The 27,132-nt window shown below is 36.7% G+C and overlaps 1 protein-coding gene across 7 annotated transcripts in view; it reads left to right on the forward strand.

The window, feature by feature from the left end:
• gpatch8 (G patch domain containing 8) overlaps positions 1-26,927 on the forward strand; it is a 92,867-nt gene extending 65,940 nt beyond the window's left edge. For 6 of the 7 annotated variants that reach the window (XM_052038484.1, XM_052038481.1, XM_052038485.1 and 3 more), the window contains 3 exons: positions 8,066-8,209; positions 18,927-19,057; positions 20,285-26,927. In XM_052038484.1, coding sequence (XP_051894444.1) covers positions 8,066-8,209; positions 18,927-19,057; positions 20,285-24,182 — 4,173 coding nt within the window. In that variant the 3' untranslated portion in view covers positions 24,183-26,927. Of the gene's footprint in view, positions 1-8,065; positions 8,210-18,926; positions 19,058-19,713; positions 19,790-20,284 lie in introns of those variants that run through there. The other variant, XM_052038487.1, reaches the window with a different exon arrangement.
• The last annotated feature ends 205 nt before the right edge of the window (positions 26,928-27,132 follow it).

A 27,132-nucleotide genomic window follows, 5' to 3' on the forward strand; every position in this document is an offset into this window, starting at 1 on the left:
GATTGATTGATTGATTGAAAAGTGTATTTGATGTCATGCTTGTGTTTATTTTAGTCAAATAGTGATTGCTGCTTTGTTCTTAAACTGCTTTGGCTACTAAATATTTTCAATTAAAGTCAGCATTCCACAGCTGATGACTCACTGTCTCTTTGGGAGGTACCAGGGAAAGGCTGAATTAATGTTTTATGCACTTGCTGCTTTTTAAATAGTTTGCATTTAAGAGAAAGGTTGTAGAACCTTGTACATTCAATGAAGATTCTGTCCATCATTGGCTACTAATGGTGTCAATGGCAAGAATGCACTGTCGTACCAGGCAGTTAAACATCTATTTAGCCTGTCAATTAAAAATGCAGAATAATATGCTGTCAGTTACTAATTAATGGAATTTGCATAGAAATTGCTTGATTCAAGACATTTTACGCCAATGCCTTCGTATTATGCAGCAGTGGGAACATTATGGGATTGTTTATGTCAAACAGTAAGAGGCAGAACAGTAGCTGGCACTCATCACTGGGATTATTTGAATTTCAATGACAATCAGATTGTTTTCCCAAGATGAATCAAAGGAAGGCAGGTTGCTGATTAAAATAGCAGAGATGTGGGCACCTACACTATTGTGGCATTGGAACTTCGAAGAGGAAACTTCAGTCTTTATGGTTTCATTTGATGAGTCTAAATGAAATCAGTTGTTTATACTTTTTACCTTACATTCTCAACAGTTTTTTCAAAGCTTTGGCTTAGAAGCTTTGAGTTTTATTCAAAACTAAACCCACAAATAAATTGTAGAGTTGCCAATTGTAATTGTAAGCAAATTTTCAAATAGTATTTTTCCAGTTAACTGCTAAAATATTCTAGCTTCCAACTCTGACCATTCAATTTCAAAGCAAGTACAAGATTTGTAATTTGGAACACATTTGGAAATACAGAATATTTATCTGGAACTTTTTTTTAAAGATTCTACAATCCAAATGTTCTTGAAGCTAAAATATTGGACTTGAAAATATTCTAATCAGGTCATCAGACTTTCATAAGGGTTTGTAATAAACTTTTAGCTGAAGGAAGATGAGAATGATTATGAGAGCAGAACAGGAGAATTAAGACATGTCAGCAAATAAAGAAGCATTAGTGATTAAAACATTGTGGAAGTTCAACTTTACAATACAGGGAATAAGAAACATGAATAATAACAGATGACTAATTTCCAATCCAGTCCATTTCTCACAAGAAATGTAATCCTATCCCATTTCCAGAGTGAAATACAACCACTACCATGTTTCCATGTTGAATCGTGCCATAATGGAAATTTGGTTGGCTATGAAACTGTGCATTAATCTCAGAAAAGAATGTGCATTTGCTCTATACACCTGTCATGAGTGATCAGCATAATGGATTGCTTATTCCAGCTTTGTACCTCAACTGTAGAGCACCAAAGCTCCCCACCTGAAACCAGCAGATGTGATAAAACAAATACAAGGGAACCAAAGGGTAGCCAGTCTTCACATCGGAGAAGGCAGATTTGCCAACTAATTTTTATACAATACAGACATGACTGTCCTGGTCTACCTGGTCCAATGTTTCCAGGTAGAAAACAATTTCAAAATCAAAGGTTTCTTCAACTGTTAAAAATGAAATATAAAAATATCAGCTTGGAATGGGGGTCAGTGACAAAGAAACAGTGTTTGACCACACCAGTGTGGTATCTTTATAGAGAATCTGTGGTGTGGGTAAACATTGGCTCTAATACCAGATTTCATGCCCTCGTTACACATTATTCCGTTTGGAGACTAAACAAGGACATGAAGTTTGAACATTAAATGTATTGAAAATTATAGAACTTAATATATTAATTTATACTGCCATCTACCTGTTCCACTATTTGCAGGTCCCCGTCTACTCATTCCACTCTCTGTGGATGTATGTGCCCTCTGCTTCTATCTGCTTGTTCTGGCATTCCATAACTAGGAGTCAACCAGAATTCTTGATTCGGCAGTTATACACGGAAAATCCAGATATCACCCAAGTCTCCCTCAAGCTGCTGTACATTGGGACCCAGCCTATTAACTCAACATTGAAATCTAACCTTTTTGATTTCTCTTTTGTCTCCCTCTCTACTCTTGCACTACATTTCTTGAACTTGAGTGTGGCTTTGTGTGGACTCCATTGTGAACAAACAAAACTACACATATTATAAACTACGCAATCACTTTCACTGTGGTACACAAAGTTCAAACCAGGAAGTATAAACTAATATAGTAAGTTCTATAATTTTCAGTGCATTTAATGTTCAAACTTAATGCCCTTGTTTAGACTCCAAATGGAATAATGGCATAAGGAGGGCATGAAATCTGGTATTAGAGCCAATGTTTACCCACACCACAGATTCTCTATAAAGATACCACACTGGTGTGGTCAAACACTGTTTCTTTGTCACTGACCCCCATTCCAAGCTGATAATTTTATATTTCATTTTTAACAGTTGAAGAAACCTTTGATTTTGAAATTGTATTTTGAATCTTCATCTGTTCTGGGATATCTTTGGCGCTATGATGTCTCCCATATGACCATGCTGCTCTGAAAGATTGGAACATACTCAGCCCTATGATTTATATGAAATACTAATACTAGAGCTAGCTAGTTCTGCAGTACTCCATGGAATAATTTGTGGTTGAGCAGCTCATTAGTAGGATTTGGCGGAGGAGCCTGAGACACTTCACTTTCAACATTGTGGTGGATAAGGATGTTCTTTCTGGAAAAACAGTAGGACAATAGGTTTGACAGTGAACAAAATTTCAGATATAATCTCTTGAATGTGCCCACTTGAAGAAAGCTCAGGTCCACATTAATATTACATTACTACTTGATGTAGCAGAGTATGTACTAATGTGCTAAATGTATCAAATTGATTGCAAAGTGATTTATTTAAATACATTAACTTTTGAGCAAGACTTTTGAATTTCTCCTGCTGAGTTTGGGATGGATGTGTCTTATGAGTGTGAATAATTGTTCTAAGTCAAAACATGAAAATCTATAATGTACTTCATATTTAAAAGTGTTACAATTTAAGTTATTCAGCTTCTATCATAGTACTTGTCATCTTTAACTTGTAAAATTGGAAACTTCCAGCAAAAGTTTTACAAGCTTAGTATTTTATGTGCAAAAGGATCGTTCCAGTGAAATATATGATGGCTATCTGATCCTCTGGTTTGAGAGCAAGTCAAAGGAAAACCATTTGACAAGCTTGCATTATACTTGTAGGCACTTGGACACACAATCTTCAAAGAACTATGTGCAATCGTGGCTTGCTTCATGGCACTTTGATTTTATAACTTAGCTTTTGAAATCTGTTAAACTGCTTTTTAACATGCAATATAGAAATTAAAATTCAAAACGTTAGTATTGATCGCAATATCTCAATCTTTGTATGTGACGATGAAAATGTACTGATTAGAGAATATTCACCATTTGTTCAATAATGTAATAGCAACTGATTTTTTGCAATTTCTGCAAATAAGAATATTATCATCAATTAGAGTGATCAAATTCTAGTCAAATACTCCTTATTCCCTTTTGGCTCGCTGTGCAACATACTAAAGTCAATTTCTAAGGAATAGCCACAAAGTTTGGTATCTGTCAGACCCTGCAGTGATAACATGAAGGGTTTTTTCCCTGCTCAGGGTACAGCCTGATATCCCTTGTTTCCTTGTAAAAATCCATGCCTTGTTTCTTAACCTGTTGCAGCTCTTATCTACTTCCACCTATGTAAAGTAACTTGACCTCCAGTACCTCAGCTTATCAGATAAAATTCTTTACCATAGCTATTTTTAGATCTGTTTTAATCCTCTTCTGATCAGCCTCCCATTCTCCACTATAAATGCCAGCTCACCAGGTCTATTCTGTCCAAGCTCCTCTTATTTATCATTGTGTTCTCACTGACCTGCAGTCAGTACCTAAATTTTAAATTGACATATTTGTATTTAAATCTACCTTGATCTCCCTGCATCCTCTATAAAAGCAGTCATAACAACCAGCACCTCCACTTTAGTCTCACCAATATTGTAATCTTGACTTCCTGTTATCCTTGATTTTTTTACTTTCTGCCACCACCCAACTCCATCCCTCAAAACAGCCTTGTGTGTACTATCTTCCCTGCCTCTATCATTCAGACCCATGTTTTCCCTTTACCAAACCTCTCCTCTTCATCTCTCAAACAATCCCTGAGCGACTACATCTTTGACCAGGCCTTTCAGTCAGTGCTTCTGGTATTTTGACTTTGCACCATGGTGCTGAAAATGTGGAATGTGTTCCTTTTACCTGGTCTAGCAAAGGTTGATTTGATGTTTGTGTAACCTTGAGAACAGGCATTGAGAGAACTATATCAAACAGATTTTCCCAGTGGGGCAATAAAGTATACATTGGAATATGGAATTATGATGAGTACAATTGAAGATGCAGGGCCTATTTTGTGGACCTAGAACAAGAAATAGTCTACCCATCACCTTAAATCATTAAAAAGGCAATGCCATAGTTCTTGAGTCTAGTAATTCAGAAAAATTTGTCCAGACAGAGTTTGCTTAATCATGAGTTCTTTGGACTCTTTACATGTGTCTGATTTTGTGAAAGTAATAAAAAGCAGTGGAGGATAGTTTATGAAAATAAGGCAGGAGAGAGTGATGCTGAAAAATGTTGTGATCATGATTACCACATCATTCTTTGGACCATTATTGTGATTATTTCTTTGTCAAGTTAAATTGTGTATTTATTGCTAAGGTTCATTTTTGTACCAAATGCTGGTGATATTTCATTAGTTTTATAAGTTAGTACGTAGAACAGTACAGCACAGGAACAGGCCCTTCGGCCCACAATGTTGTGCTGAACCAATTACATTAGTAATGAAATGCCCAACTAAACTAATCCCTTCCGCCTACACAATGGCCATATCCTACCATTTCCCTCACATTCATAAGCCTCTTGAACACCCCTATCATATTTGCCTCCACCACCCCAGGCAACGCATTCCAGGCACCCTTGAATGTTTAATCAAAAATGAATAGAAAATGGATAAAAGTTGATATATTTTGCATCAAAATTTATAATTTTATTCCAGAAAAATGTAGGAGATAGTAAGCAGATTTCCCAAGGTTGTTCTTTGCATTTTATCCTGAAATTGATGATGTCACCTTTTACTAGCTCCTACAAAACCTGACAAATGCTTCCATTTTCTGAAATCTGACATTCAAGTAGGTTAGCCTGAGATGTAGTGTTTTTTTATGTTGGCACTGTTTCTATTTAGATTTTGGGGGACTGGTATTAGCAAACTGGCTCATTCTGCTAATACCCTATAGTGTGCTTAGGTTTCTAGTTGAAAGATTCGTAAGCTGTTTTTTAAGCACTCCAATCACCTGCAACCAGTGTTTTAAATTAGCAGAAGTCACACTGGCTTAGACTGAGAAAGAAGATAGCTTGACAGATGGCAGACTCTCCATTCTGAGGAACGGAAAGAACTCAAGACGTCAACCTCCTGCCTTATTTAAGGAAATTCTATTTCTGTTTCACTCAGTAAATGCATTTCTTGCATTCTCCACAAAAGGAATATTGCAATGCAATTTAAATGTATAGGGTCCATTGGCAGGGAGTGAGGTGCATGTAGGGGAAGAGCGCCTGGAACACAGCTTGAAATCGAGCACTTGATGTTCATGGTGCTTAGCTTCAGATTGCACATTTTTTTTAAGCTGAGGAATGAAACTGTATGCGCTTGTAGCTTCTGTGTTAATTTGGGCTTAATCAAGCATGATTAATGACCTTTCCAAATGAAGGCCGTGGTTTTAATCAGTAATATGTGCAGTCATTGCAGTAGATGCTATTGAATGCTTTTCTTAAAAATGAATTACTGCACAATTTGAGGCAGCTGTTCCATCTTGCTGCACATCTTTGTGACTTAGAGCTTCAAATGTGGTTTGTGCACTGGTACAAATTATAGTTCACAACTCTTGCCAAATGACTACCCTGCGCTTGCTTCTGAGGAAGAAGATAGTCATTATGTGTTTAAATCATATTGCATTCCTAAATATGCAGATCAGTTATGTACTTGGATATTACTTGCGCAGCAAGCAGAGATGCAAAATACCTGTGTCATTGTTTGGGTGTTCATAATGTTGTAGCTTTGTGCAGTAGTAAGCATTTACACAATTAAATGTGTACATTTGAGCCTTATAAAAAGGCATAATGCTGAACTGAATGAAAATAATAGATCTCTCTATCAATTCAGTATTTATATTGATTATAGCACTTTTTCAAATGCACTTATTTTGCTTTAAATATTTTAGTTCATTTTGATCCAGATGTTTGTTTTGGCGAGCAGATTGTTGGCTGGAGACATGAGCAGTTGTATCTACTTCACAATTTATTGATTTCATGTACTTGATTACCTTTAAAACGAACTGCAAGTTCTATCCCAAAGCAATGTAAATTCCTCTGTTGAGTGAAGAAAAGACCTTAATCTAAAATTTGCACTTCACACTTTGTGACAACACAGCCTGTCCCCGTGTTACGAATGCCTGACTTGTGAACACCCCGCATGTGAACTGGCTCCTATAGTATTACGAAATTCAAAAGTCTGATATACATACATGTGATTGTTCCTGCTAACAGCAGAACTATTTCTTCCCTCTCTCCACTTTTAGTAATTGTTCTTTCTTATCAGTCTTACACGCTTTTGATGCCACTCTTTACAATACTGTGGAGGTACGGTTACTGTATTGAGTGATTTATTTTCCAATTTATGAAAACGTCTGTAAAAATAGAACCTATTTGTTTCCCGGGTCTGCCTGTAGTATAATTCTTGTCAAAAATCTATTCATTTTTCTGAATTCAGCATCTTTGTTCTGAACACATCAGACATTTTGATAGAAATTTTGCTAGGTACATGTGTATAAAAAGGAATTGATGTTAAGTTGAAGATTTCCAAAGAAATGACAACTTTTCCTAATAAAATTAATTTTAGAATGGTAAATCAGTTAAATTGTATCTACAGACTTATCACAGCATTAGATAGTTAGATATTTTGTACAACTGTATATGCTTAACTTCAGTAGTCTATCACCTTCTACAGTTACTGAATGACAGGCTTCAACTTATAACAGCATTATCGGAACCACTCCTTGGGAAAAAAAAAAACAAGCTTCTAATGTTTTAAAGAAAATAGTGATTTCCATGTATCTTCCATAAAGCAGTTTAAAATGCTGTCTATCTGAGTTATGCTACTTTTGAATTTTTAAATCTGAGTTGGTGAATATTTACTGTATCATGACCTCTATACTGAATAGAATTCCTGTTTTTTTTAGCAAATATTTTGCAGGAATAATGACATAACAAGTTGAAATTTTATTATCCCTGAATCTGTGTTCAAATCAGCTCAAGTGATTTGCATGTAAGTCTCACCCACTTCCCTGTCTTTGCTGTCAGGATTCTACATTATGTGTTTGAACATTCTCCATCGATTTTCTAATAGCTGGAGGGTCTTAATACAAAGCCACTTTTGGTGGCGAATATTGAATTGTCAATTTTTATAGATAGCTGAAGCTGGAAACAGAAAAATTACATTCTTGTTTTTATGAGGATTATGCTACTCTGGCTGAGTAGAGAAGAGTTGCATTGCTTCTAGATATGGTTAACTCGACCTGAGGCTTGATACCGACCCCAGGTTTTCAGGTATATAAAACAAAACTCGTATCCTACTGTCTTTTTTCCCTAAAGGTTTATCTTATTGTCATAGTTATTTGCAAATTTACATATTTTTCAGCATAGAATACAGACAGATTACATGAGGGACACAAAGTATGTATAAGAGTATCAGTTCCTCCAGTCCACAGAGACATGTTACGACTAAGTTAAGTCCTGAATCATAATGGCTTAATAATTTATGCACCAAGTACCATCTTTGTAAGGTATTACATGTAATTAGGTATACTGACAAGAACCAATGTGTAATTACTGGAAAAGTACAATTGCGTTACTCCTGATTTCAGTCCAACATACTAATGTTTTCCTATCTTTTTCTCATTCTTAGGACTATGCTGAAAAAGAAAAGGCAATTGCAAAAGCTTTAGAAGATCTGAGAGCGAATTTTTACTGTGAATTGTGTGATAAGCAGTACCAAAAACATCATGAGTTTGACAACCATATCAACTCTTATGACCATGCTCATAAGCAGGTAAGTTGGTACTAGGCAAAGAACCAATATTCTGAAACCTGTCACTCAGGATTAATAGAAAAAGTTTGTGTTTACATTTACTAAAGACTTCAAAGATTCAGATGTTACACAAGTTGAGCCAAGGAAAATTTGTTATAAAAGGTCTAAATGGCTTTGAACCATGAATAATCTTTGATTTTTTTCCTTAACTATTCAATTTAGTTGGGCTCATGATATCTTGACCAGTTTATGGCATGACACAGTCAATTTGGACCATAAGGTCTGTCTTTTCCCAAGGAAACGGTCTAGTCAGTCCATTCCACTTCCCTTCCTTATTTCCCTAATGTGCATACGCTATACAAATAGATGGCACCCAACTTCAGGATCAAACCTAAGTCCCTAGAGCTGTGACAACTGTGCTAATTGCTGCTCATTTTGACTTGGGAGATCAGATGGCTGAGTTGATTTTACTGAAAGTAATTTTCCCCAGTTTAAACCCCTGCTACAGATGCTTTTCCTCATACCTGACAGAAAAGCCAGCTTCCATGACGTTTCCATTTTGTTCCAGAATATGTTGTCAAAAATAAGGATGCAAAGATTTACAGATGGTTAGTACAAAAGCAGGCATTAAGATTGATCTATTATTTTGATGACCAAAGCCACCTATTTCCACCTCCATAAATGTTGCATATCTACACCCTGCCTCAGCCTGCCTGATGATGAAACCCTCATCAATGATTTACCTGCAGATGCAACTATTTTAATGGTGTTTGCACCTGCACTGCATTCTGTCCTCTAAGCTATAGGTTACCTAAGACTCTTCTGCCGAAATGTTTATTTGCACCAACCTTGTGTGCTCTGATATACATTGATTGTTTATCAAGAAATGCTTCAGCTTTAAAGTTTACCAACTTGTGTTCAAACCCTTCCATGGCCTTGCATCTTCCTAATTACCTCTATCTCTTCAGTCCTCAAAACTTCAACCTCTTGTGGATCTGATTTCTTTCAACTCCACCATTGTGTTTAGCTGCCAATGCCATGAACTTTGTAATTCCTGCCCTGAACACTTCTCCCTCCTTCACTTTGCCATGTTATTAGTTACCTGCCCTTTTGCTTCCTTGTGTGGCTCAGTAAAGATTTTTGTTAAATTCTTTGAAGTAGTATGGGGCATTTTTCTTCATCAAAGAAGTTGTTTATGTGCAAGTTTTTAAGTTGGGTTAGGCCACCCAACATTACTTGCTTCTAATTGCGCACCTCTAGGTCTGAATGGTCATTTCAAAAGATTAAGATGAAAGCCTCAGATATTAATTTTACTTTGTCAAAAAAACTTCCGTAAACATTTTTTGGAAGAATAGTGAACCTACAGCATTTCTTTCCTTATAGTGGTAGCCCATGCACCTATAGAATTGCATCTCTGGTTTGAGCCCATTACGACCATCTCCCAATAGTACATCAGAAGTGTTGCATTTTTAACAAGTACAATCCTAGAAGCTCTCGATACACTGACTTACCTTTGCAGGAGTAAATTTAGAGGATAAGTAGTTTTCCAATGCACGAGAAATTCCATGGTTTCCCTGTATTATTTGTAAAGTGCTATTTATTCAGGTTTTGCATATAATTAAGGCCAACGGATTATTGGCCTTTATTGCAAGGGAATGGAGTAAAAGAGTAAGGAAGTCTTGCCACAGCTATGCTGGGCTTTGGTGAAGTGTGGTCCCTTGATTTAAGAAAGGACAGATTTCCTTAGTGATGGTGTAACAAAGGCTTACTAGATTGACTCCTGGAATGAGAGTCTGTCTCGTGAGGAAAGATTAAGCAGAATAGGCCTATTTTCAATTGAATTTAGAAGAATGAGAGTTAATCTAATTAAAATATAAAATTCTGAGGAGGCTTGGCAAAATGATTGTTGTGAGGATTTTTCCCATAGTAAGGGAGTCCAGACTAGGAGGCGCAAACTCAGGATAAGGTGTTGACCGTAGACTAAAGACCTTGGTCAGGAGGAATTTATTTTTTGGTGTGAATCTTTGGAATTTTATGGATGTGTGACTGTTAAGTATATTTGAAGCTGTGATAGTTGAGGGTAGTGGGAATTAAGTAGGAAAATGGAGTTGAGGCCAAAAATCAGGTCAATTATAATTGAACAGCAAAGCTGACTGAAGGGGCAGCCAGTACACATTCCTATTTCACTATGAGTTTATAACCTTCCAGTTTCAGAGTCCCATCTATCAGCTGGTTGCTATATTTCAGTCTTTTCTGTAACAAAATAATTCTTAGTTGGTGTCATAAATCATTTAATATTTTAAAAACAGAACCAGGTTCTCTTTATTTATTTTCTCTTAATTTCATTTCCTGCTCTGAATACATAGAAAGTATTGTAGGTTACTGGTTAATTAAATACCAAGTTCCCCCTCTCAGTTTGGATGGCTGGGAGCAGAAGTACCCAGCAGAGTTGGGCCACTTCTCTAGAAGAAGCAAAAGTCACATGTGCTTGCTGTAAAGTGATCCAGAAGCTTAAATTGAACAATAGAGAGATTGTGTAACTGTAGTTCATTCAGCTGTTTTCATATTACTGTTCTTACTTTCAAATATCATTTACTAGTTCTTTAATCTTGTTTTCTTGTAAAGCTGGTCCCACTTCAAAATGAATCACATTTGGAAATTACTCTTCTATTGTCTTTTGCTCCCTTTTATGGATGGTTGGATCATGGAAATTTTTATTGGTCATTGGTTATTCCACTTTATGTATTGATGCAGAAAAACTTCACGGACCTGTTCCAATTTTCTGGCAGGTTCCACTTTTGGCTTGTCCTCTTTTTAAAATGTAGTTCCTAGTATCCATCCTTAAGATTCAAAACCAAGCCCTTTTATACAGTAACATGAGTAACTGATTCACATATATTACTTAAAAAATGGCAGATACTGTTGACTTCTTTGTTTAGAACAGCATGAAACCAACTTAATTTTTGAAAAAAAATCATGTTATAAAAGTGTTAATAAATATGGCAAAGTTCATAAAATGTATATAGATGAGTACAGAAGATTAAGCTGTGTTGTCTCCCACAATTTAATACTATGCTGACTCTGCTTAACACAGAGGAATTACAGTAAAACACGTGTGTTGGTACTAATGGACTTATTTTTCACAGACTTGCTTTTCAATATTAATAGGGCGAGCAAAGTTATATTTATGCACTTCAGGAGAAGAAAATTCGTTGCATTTTTTGGGTTGCAGGAAAAGTGGTTGTGGTGATGGCATGGCAAAATGCTGATTAGATGAAGTCAAAGTTAGGTATTAAAAATCTGCAAATTCTTTGAAGAGGGGAGAGTTGATGGAGACAGAAACTCCACTGTTTAACAGTCATGGAAAAAACAACATACTGATTTATTTGTTAACTGTGAGACATTCCAACAGCAAGACTATTTTACTTCACTATATCAAGTTAATATTGCTAATTCCTTTCAATCAAAAAGTTTAAATTTTCATGCAACAAATTCACATACTGTCAGTCCAGAATTGTGTCTTTGTTATGAATTGTGCTAGTTTAGCCGGAGCCTAATAATATCTGTGACATTGCAAACATCAGATATTTGTGTGAAAATAAAATGTTATGGAATGCTCTGATGACAAAATCTGTTCTACCCTGGATTTAATATGGGGGTGGGGGGGTGGTGCAGCTGTGTGTTCCTAGAAAATGGCCCAAGTTGTGATTTTTCCACAACGCGGACCCTTGTCAGCTGGACATGCTTCAAGAAATGAGTTGGAAAAAAAAGTGTATTTATTTATTTTTTTTTCCCCATATAACTTCCGTAAGAGTGAATGTTATTCCATATCTCAAATTTTTGGGTAGTGATTTGTGTAGATTTCTGTTAACCCAAACAGCCGTAATGAGGGGGGTTGCCTGTATGGTTTCTCTTTAATATTTCACATGACAAGCATTGGTCCTAAAAATCTGTACCGCCCTTTATGTACTTATATGGAAGTGCCCTTACATCTTAAGTGGAAGCATAGTATCTTGCTGAAATCTTACCCATAAGATATTTTACAGCAGTTTTTAAAACATGAATGAATCTTACTACTCTGGGTCTCGTGGTCTGTACTTTGGAATGAAAGTGAGTATGATGTTATCCTAAAAGTCTTGATTGTTGTAATGCATTAAGTCACCAATAATGTGTTGTGGAGTTAGAAATAAAGGACAATCAATAGTCTGACTATTTCAGAGCATTCTTCCTTTCCTGCTACTCATTTTTAGTTGAGAACAAAATTATGTATTAAATATTACTATATACCTTGTACAGCAGATGTACTGGTTTTATCTGTCCTGTGTATTTTGCTCTGAGTATATTAGCAAAATAGAAACACATATCATTATTCAAGTAGATTGTTCCCTTGAAATTAAAATTTACTTTAAATCAAATTTGATATATGATATCGTTACTGCACGAATATGTTTCCCATCATTTAATGCTGTTTCTCTAGTTCCTTTCTCATCCTTTGATATGGTGCCTCTTTACCATTCCTGTCATTTTACTTGTAGGACTCATGAGTTCAATCTAGAGCCCTGATACCATATTTGCCTTCCCAGTCCCCTTTCCTGCAACTGTAAGTCTCTCTCTACACCTCCCATCCACCCATCCAACCAACCAAAAGTTCAGGCTGGTCAATTAGATTAACGTACAATTCTTATTAGTATTCTTACCAGCATTGCTTAACATTTAATAGGTCATGATTTCTTCCTCATTGATGCAGTGCTGCTATTTGCATTCCAAGTGGTTTGGTTTGATATAATTATGCAAATTTTAGAGTTCAGAACTCCATATTATATGCATTAAGAAAACAACTACTCTTTTTCCTTTCTTCTCATTCCTGGATATTGGGATTAACACTTGGCTGACTCACTACTCTTTTCACACTTGATAGTCCCACTTTTTCTGTTGCCATATTGTGGCCAACATATTAGTCAGTTCCTGAATGTATCTGAACATTACTCCAGTTCTAGCTCCAATTTCCTTGTTTCATCATCAGGTTTCTACAAGTGTAGTTTTACTTGTTTCTTTCAAACATGCAATTTTAACCTAAAGTAAATCATAATGTGTAAGTTTATTTGCATCATTAAGATTTTTATAAAAACAAGTTGCCAGTATCTTTGATGTGCTCAATGGGGATATTTTTGTTGCTGGGTGGTGAAAGGTGTTATTGATGGAGACTGGGATGTGAATGCAATTTTTTTTCTCCCAATTTAAACCAAAACTAAAACAGATAATCTCATCACTGTAAGGCATATTCCTTGAGTAGGAAAATTCCCTGGGATTCCCTTTGCTTCTGCTAAAATGTAGGTCTTCAGAAAAGATGTCACCTTGATAACCTTCATATTTGCAAATATTTGATTTTTAAGAATTGGTCCCTGGGAAAAAAAAATAACTGGCAATGAAAAGTGCATTCTTAAACTCTTCAGTTTCTCTTGAGCATCAAAATATTTTTTCTTTATCAATGGATTTTTCCAATCTTCAAATCATTAATGTAGTTGGTGTTTGGTGCTCTATATTCATTAGTGGAAGCATATTGTTTGTGGGAAAATTAAGTGCTAGCTGTTTGATGCATGCTTTCTGCTTTCAACCCGTATCTTTTTAATATTTTTCCACTTAGTGTAACCTTTTTAATGGATGTATTCAAAACAAATCTTTCAATCTGGATAACATCCATGGGTTTCTGTGTGTTAAGTGGCATGTGATTGCATTCTATGCCCCCTTTTCTTTGCATAGTTACTCATTGTAATTTGCAAATTTATAATTTGCTGCTTTTCCCATGATGCCTATGATGTAAAAGGTATCCTTCATCTTGTGGGATTTTTAAAATGTGTTGAATTTCCTTGTTCAGTAATTTGCATGTAGGACAGTCCTAAACTACTATTGAGTCAATTTAAACTCATCGAACAGGACAACTTTCAAAATATTAATAGTGGGTATGAATCCTAGCACCACTTGACGCTTCAAGATATTGCCACATTTGGAACGATCTTTCTTGTTTTTTTTCAGCTTGAAGATGGGATGTCAGAGTCTGCTTTAAAGAAAATTAAATTCCATGCTTCAAGTTATTGCTATAGGCTTCAAAGGCCGTGGCTCTAGCATGAATCCTTTTCTAGAACATTTAGTTGCTCATGCTGGCCTCCCATCTGGAAGGCTTATTTACTCATATCCCACAATAACAAAAAAATGAATATTTAAAATAGTTAAAATTGAATGTTTTAACTCTTGCTTCATTATTTATAGTCCTAGATGAAGCAGAAATTAAACTCTAATCACCTATGTCATCTGTAAAATTCACTATCTTTGTTGTAGTACATTTAATTGTAATCAATTGCAGAAGAATTTAGCATATAACAATCAATGCTTACCACGCTTTGCTGCCTCTGGTGTGATACTGTCATTGGAGAAGATTATGCAGAACTCCAGAGAAAAGAATAGAATGCAGAGAAGCATAAAGTATATTCCTTGAAAAGTAGATAACATCCGATGAATCTTCTGTATTCCCAGATGATGATTTTGGAATATTAAGTAGTTAAGTGCTGAGGATATTTGCATGAACTGCTTAAGCTATCTTGATATATAAAGACTTTTTTTTGATTTATCTAAAATACCACTGTTGATTTTTTTTTAAATCCATTGTCATTTCTTACCATTTTTTGTGGTGAAGTTTGGTGAGAATGATGAATAACCCCTGAAAAATGCTCACACTACTTTTTGCTGAATCTAAATTCATAGTTTAATCAAATTTTAAACTTTATGAATCAAATCAGCACAGTTTTTTTCCATGTCACACAGATAACATAAATGATTTTAAAAAGTCCAATGCACAGATATAGGCCCTGGAACTTCATGAAGCATCTTCTCAAGGCTTTTGGTGTGGTGGAACACCATTTCCACACATTCCTGCCTAAGTCATGCCCCAGGCCTTTCCTCCCATAATTTTCCAAAGTGCGGGAGGTGAGATAAAGGGTGGTGGGAAAAGATTGTGGGGGTGCCCTCACTCCAGATATGAAGTGAAACTCACCTTAGGGAAGACTGATTTATCCTTGCCAAAGCTTAATTGCCAGACTCCCTAAAGGTCTGCTTATGTAGTCAAGGCACTTGCCATTCTTCGTTCACGAATTTCTGGTAAAGCAAATAGTACATTACTCAACACAGTTTATATCAGATGATGGTGCAGTGTATACCCAGTGGCCTGTGTGCAACCAGTGCATGGAGGATATACTCCAATGTATGGAAATATACAGGAAACATGATTGTGCTTTGGGTAAAATTCAGCTAAAGTCAAATGTTGCACCACACAGTAGAAATTTCTGGTGCACTATTAATTACAAAGGTGAATTAAGGCATGCTGATTTTTTTAAAATTAAAACTTGTAGGTAGAAATTTGATATTGGTTGTTAATCCTAAATGTGTGAATTTCAACTGTCAGTTGTTTTCACCTCCACACACTCAATTCTGTTCACATCAATGGAACCAAATGTGCAGAAAATGCAACCAGTGTCTGTATGCATGTTTAACAGTGGTGAAAAATGTCTCCACTCTTCAAGGCCATGCCTATACTTGTCTGTGCTTATATTCTGTTTCCAACATGCACTGATCAGTAACAACTTGGCTACAAGTTGTTTTTCTCGTTTTTGATTAATTAAGGCCATGGTCAACGTATTTTCTGTGTATTCCACATTGGGTAGGGAAATAACCATCTTACCCTTCAACACATGAGCTGTAGTTGGTTTATTTAACAAATATATGGCATAATGCCTTTCACCATATTACTGTGAGGCTGAAAGTATAAAGATATTAAAAATTGTATTAAATAGTTGTATGAAGCTAAGTTGCATCTAAATGTTGACCTTTTTAATTGTGATCAGTTTTGATTTCTTAATTTTTTTTCTCTGGATTAAGAGCAAACATAAGTGATCATTGCAAACAGCTGTCCTAATACTTAATATCACATTTACAAATGTATCTATTCAAAAAAAAACAAATCTCCCTGTGGATTCTTTGTGTGATAAGCTGCTGTCGACATTTCTTGTTGACATTCTCCCCTTGTTTCATTTCTCCACATTTGCTAATCTATTCCAACAAACAGTCTGGTTTCGAGGGTTTCTCTTACATGACTTGCTGGTGATGTTGCTTTTAATGTAGGTTATGTTCTATTTAAGTTTTCCTCATGGAAGTAGGGAGGTCTGCATAAGCTAAGGCTAATGGCTGGTAGCTGCCGCAGCTAAATGCCAGAAGGAAGCAAGTCTAAACAAAATTAATTAGAGCAAAAATTGATTACGGTCAGTGCTGATTCAGTCATCCCAACAACAATGGTACCTTGATACAATTACCTGTAAACTTGATTCATGCCATTAATATTTAATAAACAACCTAGAAGAAATCACCCTAAAAACATTTATCACATTTATCCTCCAATGAAATAAGCTAAAACATAAGTAGGAGTGCTTGGAGCTTAAAAAGATCCTTAAACAAAATGATTCCATTTCCTTCAAGCTCCAGATTCTTCAAAAGAAAAATTTTAAGTAGCACCAACAACTGCATGACCAAAAGATATAATAAATCTAAAAGTGCATAACTAATCAACACACAGTGCTTGTAAATGGTTTTTAAAATGCTCCCCCATGTGCACTTCTGGGACACAACTTGTGTGATTTTTTTTCCTCTTATCCCAAACATCTGCACAAATTGCTGTCCTGATAATTGATCAACATTTTAATCCCCATTTTCTATAGATGCTGTTCTTTCAATGATTTTATATCTGTGATTTTACTCACAAAGTAGCAGACCATATTTACTCTTTCTTAGGTTATTCTTTGTTCATGTTCTTATTGTTGACATGAGCAACTGAAACAGGAATGAAATTTAAATATATTACAATTTCCTCACACACATTCCATTATGAAAACCTACTTTATGGGGTGGTAATAAGTGAAAAGTTTTATGCTGTGATGTTGGAACTTTTAAAATCTGGGTCTACAATGTTTGAATACAACAAAACCTTTACTATTTAACGATTAAATATAGAAGGTTTTAAATGCACATTTCCTGCCTTAGTTGTTTTGTTATTCTATATTGCCTTCAAATCTTAGGATGGTGATGCATAATGTAATAACACCAACCCAAAAAACATTCCTCCTAACTGGGACATTGCTTTCTCTTTGTTTTTTAGTTATGGTTGAAGTTAAAGAAGTGTACATTTTTTTCTAGGTCAACCTTTTATGTTTTGTTTACACTTACTACAGTGTGGTGAATTATTTTATTCAGTTTACAATTATGGTGAAAAATATTACTGAAGAAAGAAAGCTTCGTTTATAAAATTGTCTATCCAGGATTTTACCTGGATTAGAGAGTATTAGCTACAAGGAGAGTTTGGACAAATTTGGGTTGTTTTCTCTGGAGTGTTGAAGGCTGAGGGGCGACCTGATGGAAGTGTATAAAATTATGAGAGGCATAGATAGGGTAGATGGTTAGAGTCTTTATTCCAGGGTGGAAATGTCAAATACCAGAGGACATAGCTTGTAGGTGAGAGGAGAAAGTTTAAAGGAGATGTACAAAGCACGTTTTGTTTTAAACAGAGTTGTAGGTGCCCTTTGAACCATTCAGTGTGATACAGCACACAATATTTCAGATGTAGTCTCATCAAGTCCTTGTAAAATTGTATGAGGATATCCTTGCTCTAGTACTCAGACCCCTTTGTAATGCAGGCCAACACACCACTTACTTACTATACCATGTTTGCTTTTAGTGACTGATGTATGTTCACCCAGGTCCCTATGTCTATCAACATTTCCTAGTCCATCATCTTTTAAATAATACTCTTCCTTTCTGTTTTTCCTACCCAGGTGGATAACCTAACATTTATCAATCTATACTGTATCTGCCATATATTTGTACTCGTTCTCAACTTATTTAAATCACCTTGAATCCTCTGTATCCTCTTCACACCTCACAGTTTCAGAACATTGACAAACCTAGAAATGTTACATTTGGTTCCTTCATCCAAATCAGAATGAGAGATGAAAATTAGTACTGTGTAGTAATAGTTAAGTTGACTTACTCATGCTTTCAAAATTCCATGTTAAGCTCTATCACTGCTGAGTTTCTACATACCAATGTTGTCCCTTAAATGTCAATGGTGTCTACAAATGTGTTCATTCTGAGGTTTTCATTTCATCCAATTCAGTACCAACTATTTTTTCAATGAAGTGATGCAATAATTAAACTCATATTCTCACCTTCAGCCTTGGATCCTGTAGCTCACATTAAGTATCCTTTATAGGGTCTTCCGTTCTGTGTTTTCTGTTTTCAAATCTACATTGTATCTCTGGACCATTGCTGGAATCAGAAGGTGACTGCTGTTTAACTTGCACTGAGTAACAGTGATAGTACAGTGCTTCTGTACAATTCATCAATTTGGAGAAATTGTTCTGGGAGTGAATCTGTAGGACCACTGATCTTCGGTATAAGATGAATCTTCAGACCCTAACTTCATCCCCAAAGGGAAACTCTTGCAAGCGAATTGATCCACTATCTAAAGTGCTGTTTATTTTTGGAAAGGATACTTTTTCTTTCTGGTAATTTCATTGTGCAGAGACGGTATCTTTTTTTTAGAAAAAGTGAAATTCTCTGGAATATTCTTCAACAGCATTATTTTCATTTTAGGGAACATAATTGAGGTGTACTTTTTTCCCCTTTTGTGCGATCACAGAGATTAAAAGACCTAAAACAGAGAGAATTTGCTCGTAATGTTGCATCGAGATCTCGAAAAGATGAGAAAAAGCAGGAGAGAGCACTTCGGCGTCTCCATGAGCTGGCAGAGCAGCGTAAACAACAGGAATGGTATGTATTAGGTTGCCTAAAGCAGCTTTCACACTATTTCTGTGAACTGTACCAAATGGTCACATCCTTTTAATTTGAATATTTGCATCTCAGTGGGGTCTGTCATGCAAGAAATTTGACTCAGAGGTCATGTGCTCGTATAGAACTAGTTCGACTTTAAAAAAAAATATTGCTGTTTAGTTTGCCTATTCTTTCATATCCCTCAGAAGAAACTACAGGCAGAGGGATGTAGTGATCTGCCCTTGCACTAGCCTATGATAAATTTCGTCAGCTTTCCAAAATGGTGGGAAAAATACCTATTTTTGTTATGTGTTATTCAATACAATGGCACCTCTAGAAAGAAACTGGAAAAAATACATGATCTGAGGTTCCTACGACTGCCTGCATCTTCTCTCATCAATTTTGTGCATGACTAGGATTCTGCAATTTATAATTAAAAGAAATTCGTAGTTGAAAAATGTGTGATAAAGAGGAAAACAGATTTAAGTGACAGCTATCTTTTAGTTTTCTAAAGAATAAGATTTCTTTTAAATCCATATGGCTTTGAATTTATTGAGTTTTTCTTTGTCATTCTGATTCAAATTGAGAAATACAATGCTATGTCAAGGAAGTGCCTTTTGAGTGTTATTTTTTTTCCTTTGTTTTGAAACATACAGGATGCTCTCTTCAGTGCTCTTCAAGTCTTGTGCTTCTGCCAAGATGTTTTGATCCATTATGACAGATCTTCGTCTGGTGTTGTAGCTTCTTTTTAAACTGTTTGACCCTTCTGCATAATGCTTGGATTTCTTTTTTTTATTGATCTTAATTGTCAAGGATTGCTGTCCCTGCTTTTCTTTAGGTGGCAATGCCTCACAAACATGCCTCAAGTGAACTGTCGCTACTCATTATGTGAACAGAAAATGGAAGTACATAACAGATCCATCAATAACTGAAAAGGTGGTTTCAGGTGTGGACTCCTTTATTAGAACAGTCCTAATGGTGGAGCTATACCTGAAACGTTAGCCCCTATTCTCCATGCTGATGGACCTATTGTGTATTCACTGCATTTTCTGTTTTTACTTTTGCAATTTTTCCTTTTTACCTCTTGCTAATTGGCTTCTCTCTAGCTTTAGCACTTGATGCCTGTGATTTTTAACTGTCAAAAATGAATTGCCCGTTTTCTTGTTGAAACTAAATACCGATCTGTCACCTGCAGAACGAGTTGACTTATGTTTTTTTTTGGTACAGTGCCCCAGGAAGTGGCCCAATGTTTAAAACTACAACTGTGGCTGTTGACGAAGATGGTAACGACAGAAAAGTTGTCAGCGCAAGTGATAATACTGGAGGAAAGACAAGTGGTCCCACATCGCCTTCTGTTAACCAGACCGTGTCTGACAACACACTGGAAGATAGCAGAGGAGAGACTGACAACACAAGCCATTGTGTTACTGGAAGCTCTGCAGGATTGGGTCAAAACAACCAGCCAGTGCAACCTTTTAACATCAGTCAGCTTAAGAGCAATTCTGCCATTCCCTTACAGAAGCTAGGAGTGTCATTTTCTTTTGCAAAAAAGGCACCAGTCAAGCTTGACGTTTCAGCTTCAGTATTCAGTGATGTTGCAGAAGAGCCCAATGAATCTGAAGCAACAAACCCAGATGAAAAAATGTCTTCTGGTCAAGGGTCACCAAAATCAATGGAGGCTGAAACGGCAGCAATCTCTGATAAGACTGAAGGGGCTAGTCAATCAGAAAGTGATAATGACTCTATAAATAGTACACTATCAAAATTGAAAAAGATGATGAAGAAAGAAGATGATGTCTGTCAGTCGGAACCAGAGTATTATCATTACATTCCTCCTGCACATTGTAAAGTGAAACCCAACTTTCCATTTCTGTTGTTTATGAAAGCAACAGAAGAGTCGCATAAGTGTGGTAACAAGAAAAGCTTAGAGACCACGAAAAGTAACCCTGATTTACAAAATACCTTAAAGTTTCAGGAAAGCAAAGAAGGAGAACACACGGAAAATGAGATGCCAGCTTTGCAGCAGAACAGTGACACTGCAGATGGTGCAACAGACCCAGACTTCAAAGAAGCTAAGTCTCCTGAGACTGTGAGCAAGCAGAACTGTAACACCACAACGTTAAAACCTATTGCTTGTGAAGAAGGAAAACAAAGCAGTTTAGCAAATGAAGAAGTCCTCAATGGGCCTAAACAACCAACTGGGCCATTTTTCCCAGTGTTGGGCAAAGATGAAAGTACTACTCTTCAGTGGCCCTCAGAATTATTGATGATTACGAAGAGTGAACCATGCATCTCTTATAGTTGCAATCCACTCTACTTTGAATTCAAACTGACTAGGAATAGGGATACCAAAGGAAAAAATAAAGAGAGATACCATGAGAATTCACATGAACAAAATGCACAGAATATGGATCAGGATTCACAGGAGAAGACTAACATAAACACCAGTAATGCTACATCAAAGACTAGCTTAAACACAGTAGGAAGCGAGGGTGACGTGAAGCCTCAAGAACAGTCTATCCCGACAGCAAGCAAATGTGAAGCCCAAGTTGGTGAAAGTGACAGAAGCACCAATAAAAAAGACAAGAGCATGAAATCACATAAGCATAAAAAGAAAAAGAAGCACAAAAAATCAGGAAAACATTTGAAGGAGAAAACTACAGAGGAAAAGGAAAAGCAAAAGGATGGTGAAACGCGTGATGAGACGTCAAAAAAAAGGAAAAAGCGTAAACGCAAAAATAAAAGCTTAGATGAGAAAAGCAAAGACGCTGGTTTAGAGCTTTCTGTTCCAATGCCTGCAATTAAGTCTACAGAGGAAAGCAGCCTCACACAGAAGAAAAGGCACAGATCACAAGATTGCCAGTATTCAGCTGCGACTGTTGAAGATGGTAGTAGAAAGGAAAACGTCTCTGAGGAACCCATTAGTAAAAAACAGAAGACGGGTTCTTGTAGTGAGTTAAGGAAACGAATATCTGGTCGGAAAGATAGCCGAAGCAGGCATAGGAGCAGAGACAGCAGCCGAGATGAAGAATCTGATAGCTATGATGAATCTCATAGAAAACGATCCAGACACAAGTCATCCTCTCGTTACAGTGATGATTATGATTCAAGAAGTGACAGAAGCTACTCGAGAAGATCAAGAAGGCATCATTCATCATCCCAGCGGTCATCGCGTAGGTCATATTCTTCCAGATCTGATGTATCGTCAGACTGCAGTAGATACAGTCGTAGAAGAAGCTATTCTGACAGTTACAGTGACTACAGTGACAGATCAGATCACTCTAAACGATCTCATGATTCAGATTATGACTATAGAAGGTCAAGGCACCATGGGAAAAAGCACAAATATTCTTCTTCGGATGATGACTATAGACGAAGCAGAAGCAGATCCAGAAGTAGCAGCAGGGAAAGTACTCGGACCATCAGTAGAACACGCAGCCGAAGTCGAACTCGTAGCAGCAGTCATAGCAGGAGCCGAAGCAAACGGCGCAGTCAAAGCACAACGCAACGAAGCTGGAAGCGGAGCCGAAGCTACAGCCGCAACCGCAGGGGCAGTACAAGGCACCGTACCTCCCGAAGATCGATTTCAAGGGACAAAGGATCACATAGCCATGATAGCTCTGGTGATAGACGGTCCAGTCGAAGAAACTCTAGTCGATCTTTTTCGCGAGATAGGGTATATCGATCAAAATCTCCATGTTACAGCCGAAGCAGAATGTCGGGCAAGAAAGATGACTACTCGAAAAAGGAAGAAAACAAAGGAGATGGAACAAAATCAGGTAGTTCTTTCCACAGGAATCTCAGTGGCACCTCCACCAGTTCAGGAAAAGGGCACGTGGAAAGTGAGCGAACGCCGGAAGAGAGGAACTCCTTAACAGCTAAACAATTGTTGGAAAAAATTCAGTCTAAAAAGTTTGAAAAGAAATCTGAAACAATTAATGAAACTGCATCAACATCTAATAAAGTAGGAATTAAATTAAAAGATCCCCCACAGGGTTATTTTGGGCCTAAACTTCCCCCAGCTTTGGGCAATAAGGCATTGCTTCCTTTAATAGGAAAACTACCGACAGTCAAAAAGCCTGCAACAAAGAAGTCGGAAGATCTTTGCTCAGAGAAGGGGGACAAAGAAGATGAGCTGTACCTTGCAGAGCCTAAAGATGTGACAAAGGAGGAAGGCGGTCAGCTATCAAATTGGATAACACAGGAAGAGATTCAAAGCAGAGAAGAAAAATCTGACGGTGAAGAAGCATCAGGTGGAAGTGAGAAAATCCAAACTATTTCTTGTGAAACTCAGTTTGTTCATAAAGGTTTTGTGCTTGACACTCAAGCCATCTCAGATACCTATATTTCTGATGTAAGCACACCAACCGAAGTCATCACAAAACCTTCAGAATTAGGAGCACCAGATGGTGATGAGGCTGTTATGATGCATTTTGCACCAGATCCAGAGCCATTCTCCAATTATATTCCACAAACTGAAGTACAAGAAATCGAAGAAGATTCCCAAGAGGGTGCAGATTCATCAGTGGCTCCACTTGATAGGCAGCCTATAACATTCACTCCTGAAGAAATGGAGAAATATAGCAAACTACAACAGGCAGCTCAACAGCACATCCAACAGCAACTTCTAGCTAAACAAGTGAAGACTTTCCCTACCTCAACTGCCATTGCTCCTGCACCAACTCTCCAGCAATTTCATATTCAGCAACCATCGGCAGCTGCGACAGCAACATCAATCACTACTGTCCACCATGCGATATTACAGCATCAGGCAGCTGCGGCTGCTGCCATGGGTATCCATCCACACGCCCATCCGCAGACTCTTGCTCAAATCCATCACATACCCCAGCCTCACCTAACCCCAATTTCTCTGTCCCATATTACACCGTCTATTTACCCTACTCATCCTGCCACTTTTCTAACTAGCCACCCAATACATATTATACCTGCGTCAGCCCTCCACGCAGGACCTCTGGCCCTTCACCCAGTCCCACATGCACTCTATCCAGCTCTGTTTGCCCCGCGACCTGCAGGAGCAGGTGCTTCTGCTCTTCATCTCCATCCTTTCCTCCATCCCATCTTTTCGAGTCAGGAACTCCAGCATCCTCCCAGTCATGGCACTTGAAGCAAGCTGCAGGGAATGAAAATAATGACATTTGTCTTCATTTCACTAAGATAAGTCAATTAACAGTCTGGTGCAAAAATACTACATTGATGCATTTCAGACTGATTTTTTTTCCAACAGCCAAAGAGTTCAGGCTCAGGCCCAAGAATATGTTGCATTTTCCGTGCTTGCAATATCAGGGATTTCCATTTACTTTATAGAAACAAGTATTAGAACTGATTATGTGGATGTCCCAAAACTCATAAGTGCTTTACTCAAAAAAGCAATGTTAAATAACTTAATTATTAATGACAGAATGCACCGATATTATATTCGTGGTTTGGCCTCTTTATCCCATTGCTAGCTCCCACCATAACACAGAGAAATAACAATCCGTGTCAATCTGCCTAATTCTATAGAATCCTTGTAATGTGTACATTGATATGATGGTGGAAGAAACTGTTGCTTGATGCAAGGGTTCTAATACAGGATGTTGAAACTGAGGATCCCATAACTTCTGATCAGTGGCTGCAAAACGTAACCATAACGACTACACATTGTGTACTGATGTTCGTAAATCGAATGGCATCTGTGGAGGTCCTACCTCAATGTGGCATGCCAAAGAAATTTGGGCAAATAAAGCTGAGGAGTCCGAATGCGATAGCTCTAACAGCTCAGCACTGCTGCAACAAAAGTTTGAATTCTGAATAAGAGAATGCAGACTTTGGGGCCCTGATGTATTGAAACAAAAGTGCAGAGAAGCCTTATTGTAATTTCTCAAATTTCAAACATGTTTTAGTTAAACTAGCTTTGGTGTAGCAATGGAATTTGGAGAGATGTCTAAAATCTTTGCGATAAAATGTCTATAATCTTTGCGATAAAACGTCTATTCCCACTGCTGTTGTAAAGTACAACAGTCTTTGTATAAGTTATAGGTTATAATTTAAAAACTTGTGGAAAGAATTGCACTGAACTCTGTACAGGTGATGCTGCTTTTGTAGGTCCATCCAAAACAATGATATACATGCAGAGTGCTGCAATAATATTTTTAAAGGATGAATTCATTTGGTTTTGTGGTACTGTTCTAACATAGTGCTTTGTGTAAATATGTTTGTAGGTTAAGCAATCCCTTGTATAGGTAGGCATCATAAGTTTCTGTTTATGGCAGAAATTAAGCATGTATATTTTACCAAAACCCATGTATTTTTTGAAGTTTTTATGTACTGTAAATGTAAAATTTCTTGAAGTTTGTTTTATTTTGTTTTTGCATACACAAAGTATTCAATGTAAAAGCAACTCTGCAAAACAAATGGTGCTTGGGAGAGTTTAGTGAATCGTTAAGCTAATGCATACAGACACAGAGAACTGACAGCTGTGTAAATTATAATTGATTAAATTAACCAAATCACCATGTTCATCATAAAATTGACTTTAAATAACTTATGCCATGAAAAACATTGGTAATACAATCACCTCTCATTGTAAACTGTATTCCCAGCCCAATTCAGACAGCTATATGATTATCATCCCTGCTTATTCTTTTAAGGTTGAATATACTTTACTAACTGCTTTGTCCTTAGTAGCCAGGTTTCACTTCGTGATTCACCAAGGATCAGGAGCTTTTCTGCCAGGGATGCTTTTCCTACAGTTTCAACATATATAATGTCGTGAGTGTTTGGATGCCTGAAAAGGATTCATCTCTTGAGAGTTAGTTATACTGATAACTGTGTATAAAAACTTTGTTTACACAATGAAATCAAACCCAATTTTTCATCAATATGATCCATTTTAATTTACTTACCATTTTTCTGGTAAGTATCTGGAGGGTTAATTCTGCTTGAATTTCGGATTGTTAACTGTATATTCTGCCTTCCTTTCAAAATGCTGAACAAAATAAATTGACTTTGGTAAATTTCAAGTTCGAAATTCCAATTTGTCAATATATGGATGAAAAATTAATTGCATTTGGATGAGATTGGCAGTTGTAGGGTGACTTCAGCCTTTTGAATTTTCATCCAGTAAAACAACTTTGTCTTTAGAATTTTCAAAGTTGATTACAAAGAAATGATATTTGTCTAAATAATTGTATTAAATACAGTAATAAAAATGCAGTATTAAAGACTCTGGTATGTGCAAGAGTACTAGGAAATTTGCATAGCAAGATCTATACATGGACTTGCTTGGAATCATTGCCAGTCTGAGAACATTATGGAGTTTGCAAGCCATTATAGGTAAACGCACTAAGATTCAAGTCTTTGGAAAAAGGTCAACATTTTTTTAAAGTGGGAATGCCCTTTTCCTTTTGTAAAATCTGCTTCCAATCATCCGTTTTATAAAACAGTTTATTTAGATTTATCTTTTCCTTATTGTAGGCATCAACCTTGTTTTTCTCTAAGATCGTTTGCAATTACTATTTCAATTTCTGAGCACAGATGACAAAAGTCAAGTAATGCTGTTGAGCTGACTATTAATCATGATATATACGTGTGTTTAATAAGGACTACATTTCTTTTGATGACATTTTCTCATGTTGTCAGTTCTGTTTGATCTTGAGCTTTTTGATTCCATTTGGGTATCCTAAACACCCCGACACCTTACAAAGCAGCAGCATCCATCTGTTTTAAAATCTGTTATATAACAAAACTAGAAAGAAATGTAACTAGCTTATTGCATATTTTATTTAACTTTCTGTCACAAAAACATGCAGAATATTACTGTACAATAGAAGAAAACCTTTATAACAATAAAATATGGATAATTTGTGAACTCTCCTTTTATTTATTGCCATTATTGAACATGCTGCTGTTGTCTGTACTGGATATAAATGTGTGTGTGTGAATTGATGGCCATGAAGTTCTGCAACAGTTATGAGTGATGACCCAAGGACTCTTTCCAGTGATGGATTGGACATTGGTAGAAATGTTTGAGTACAAATTCCTTTGCATAGAACAGCAATTTTGCTTTAGTTCAA

The sequence above is a fragment of the Pristis pectinata genome, chromosome 25 (genome assembly GCF_009764475.1).
Source record: "Pristis pectinata isolate sPriPec2 chromosome 25, sPriPec2.1.pri, whole genome shotgun sequence".
Taxonomy (NCBI): Eukaryota; Metazoa; Chordata; class Chondrichthyes; order Rhinopristiformes; family Pristidae; genus Pristis; species Pristis pectinata.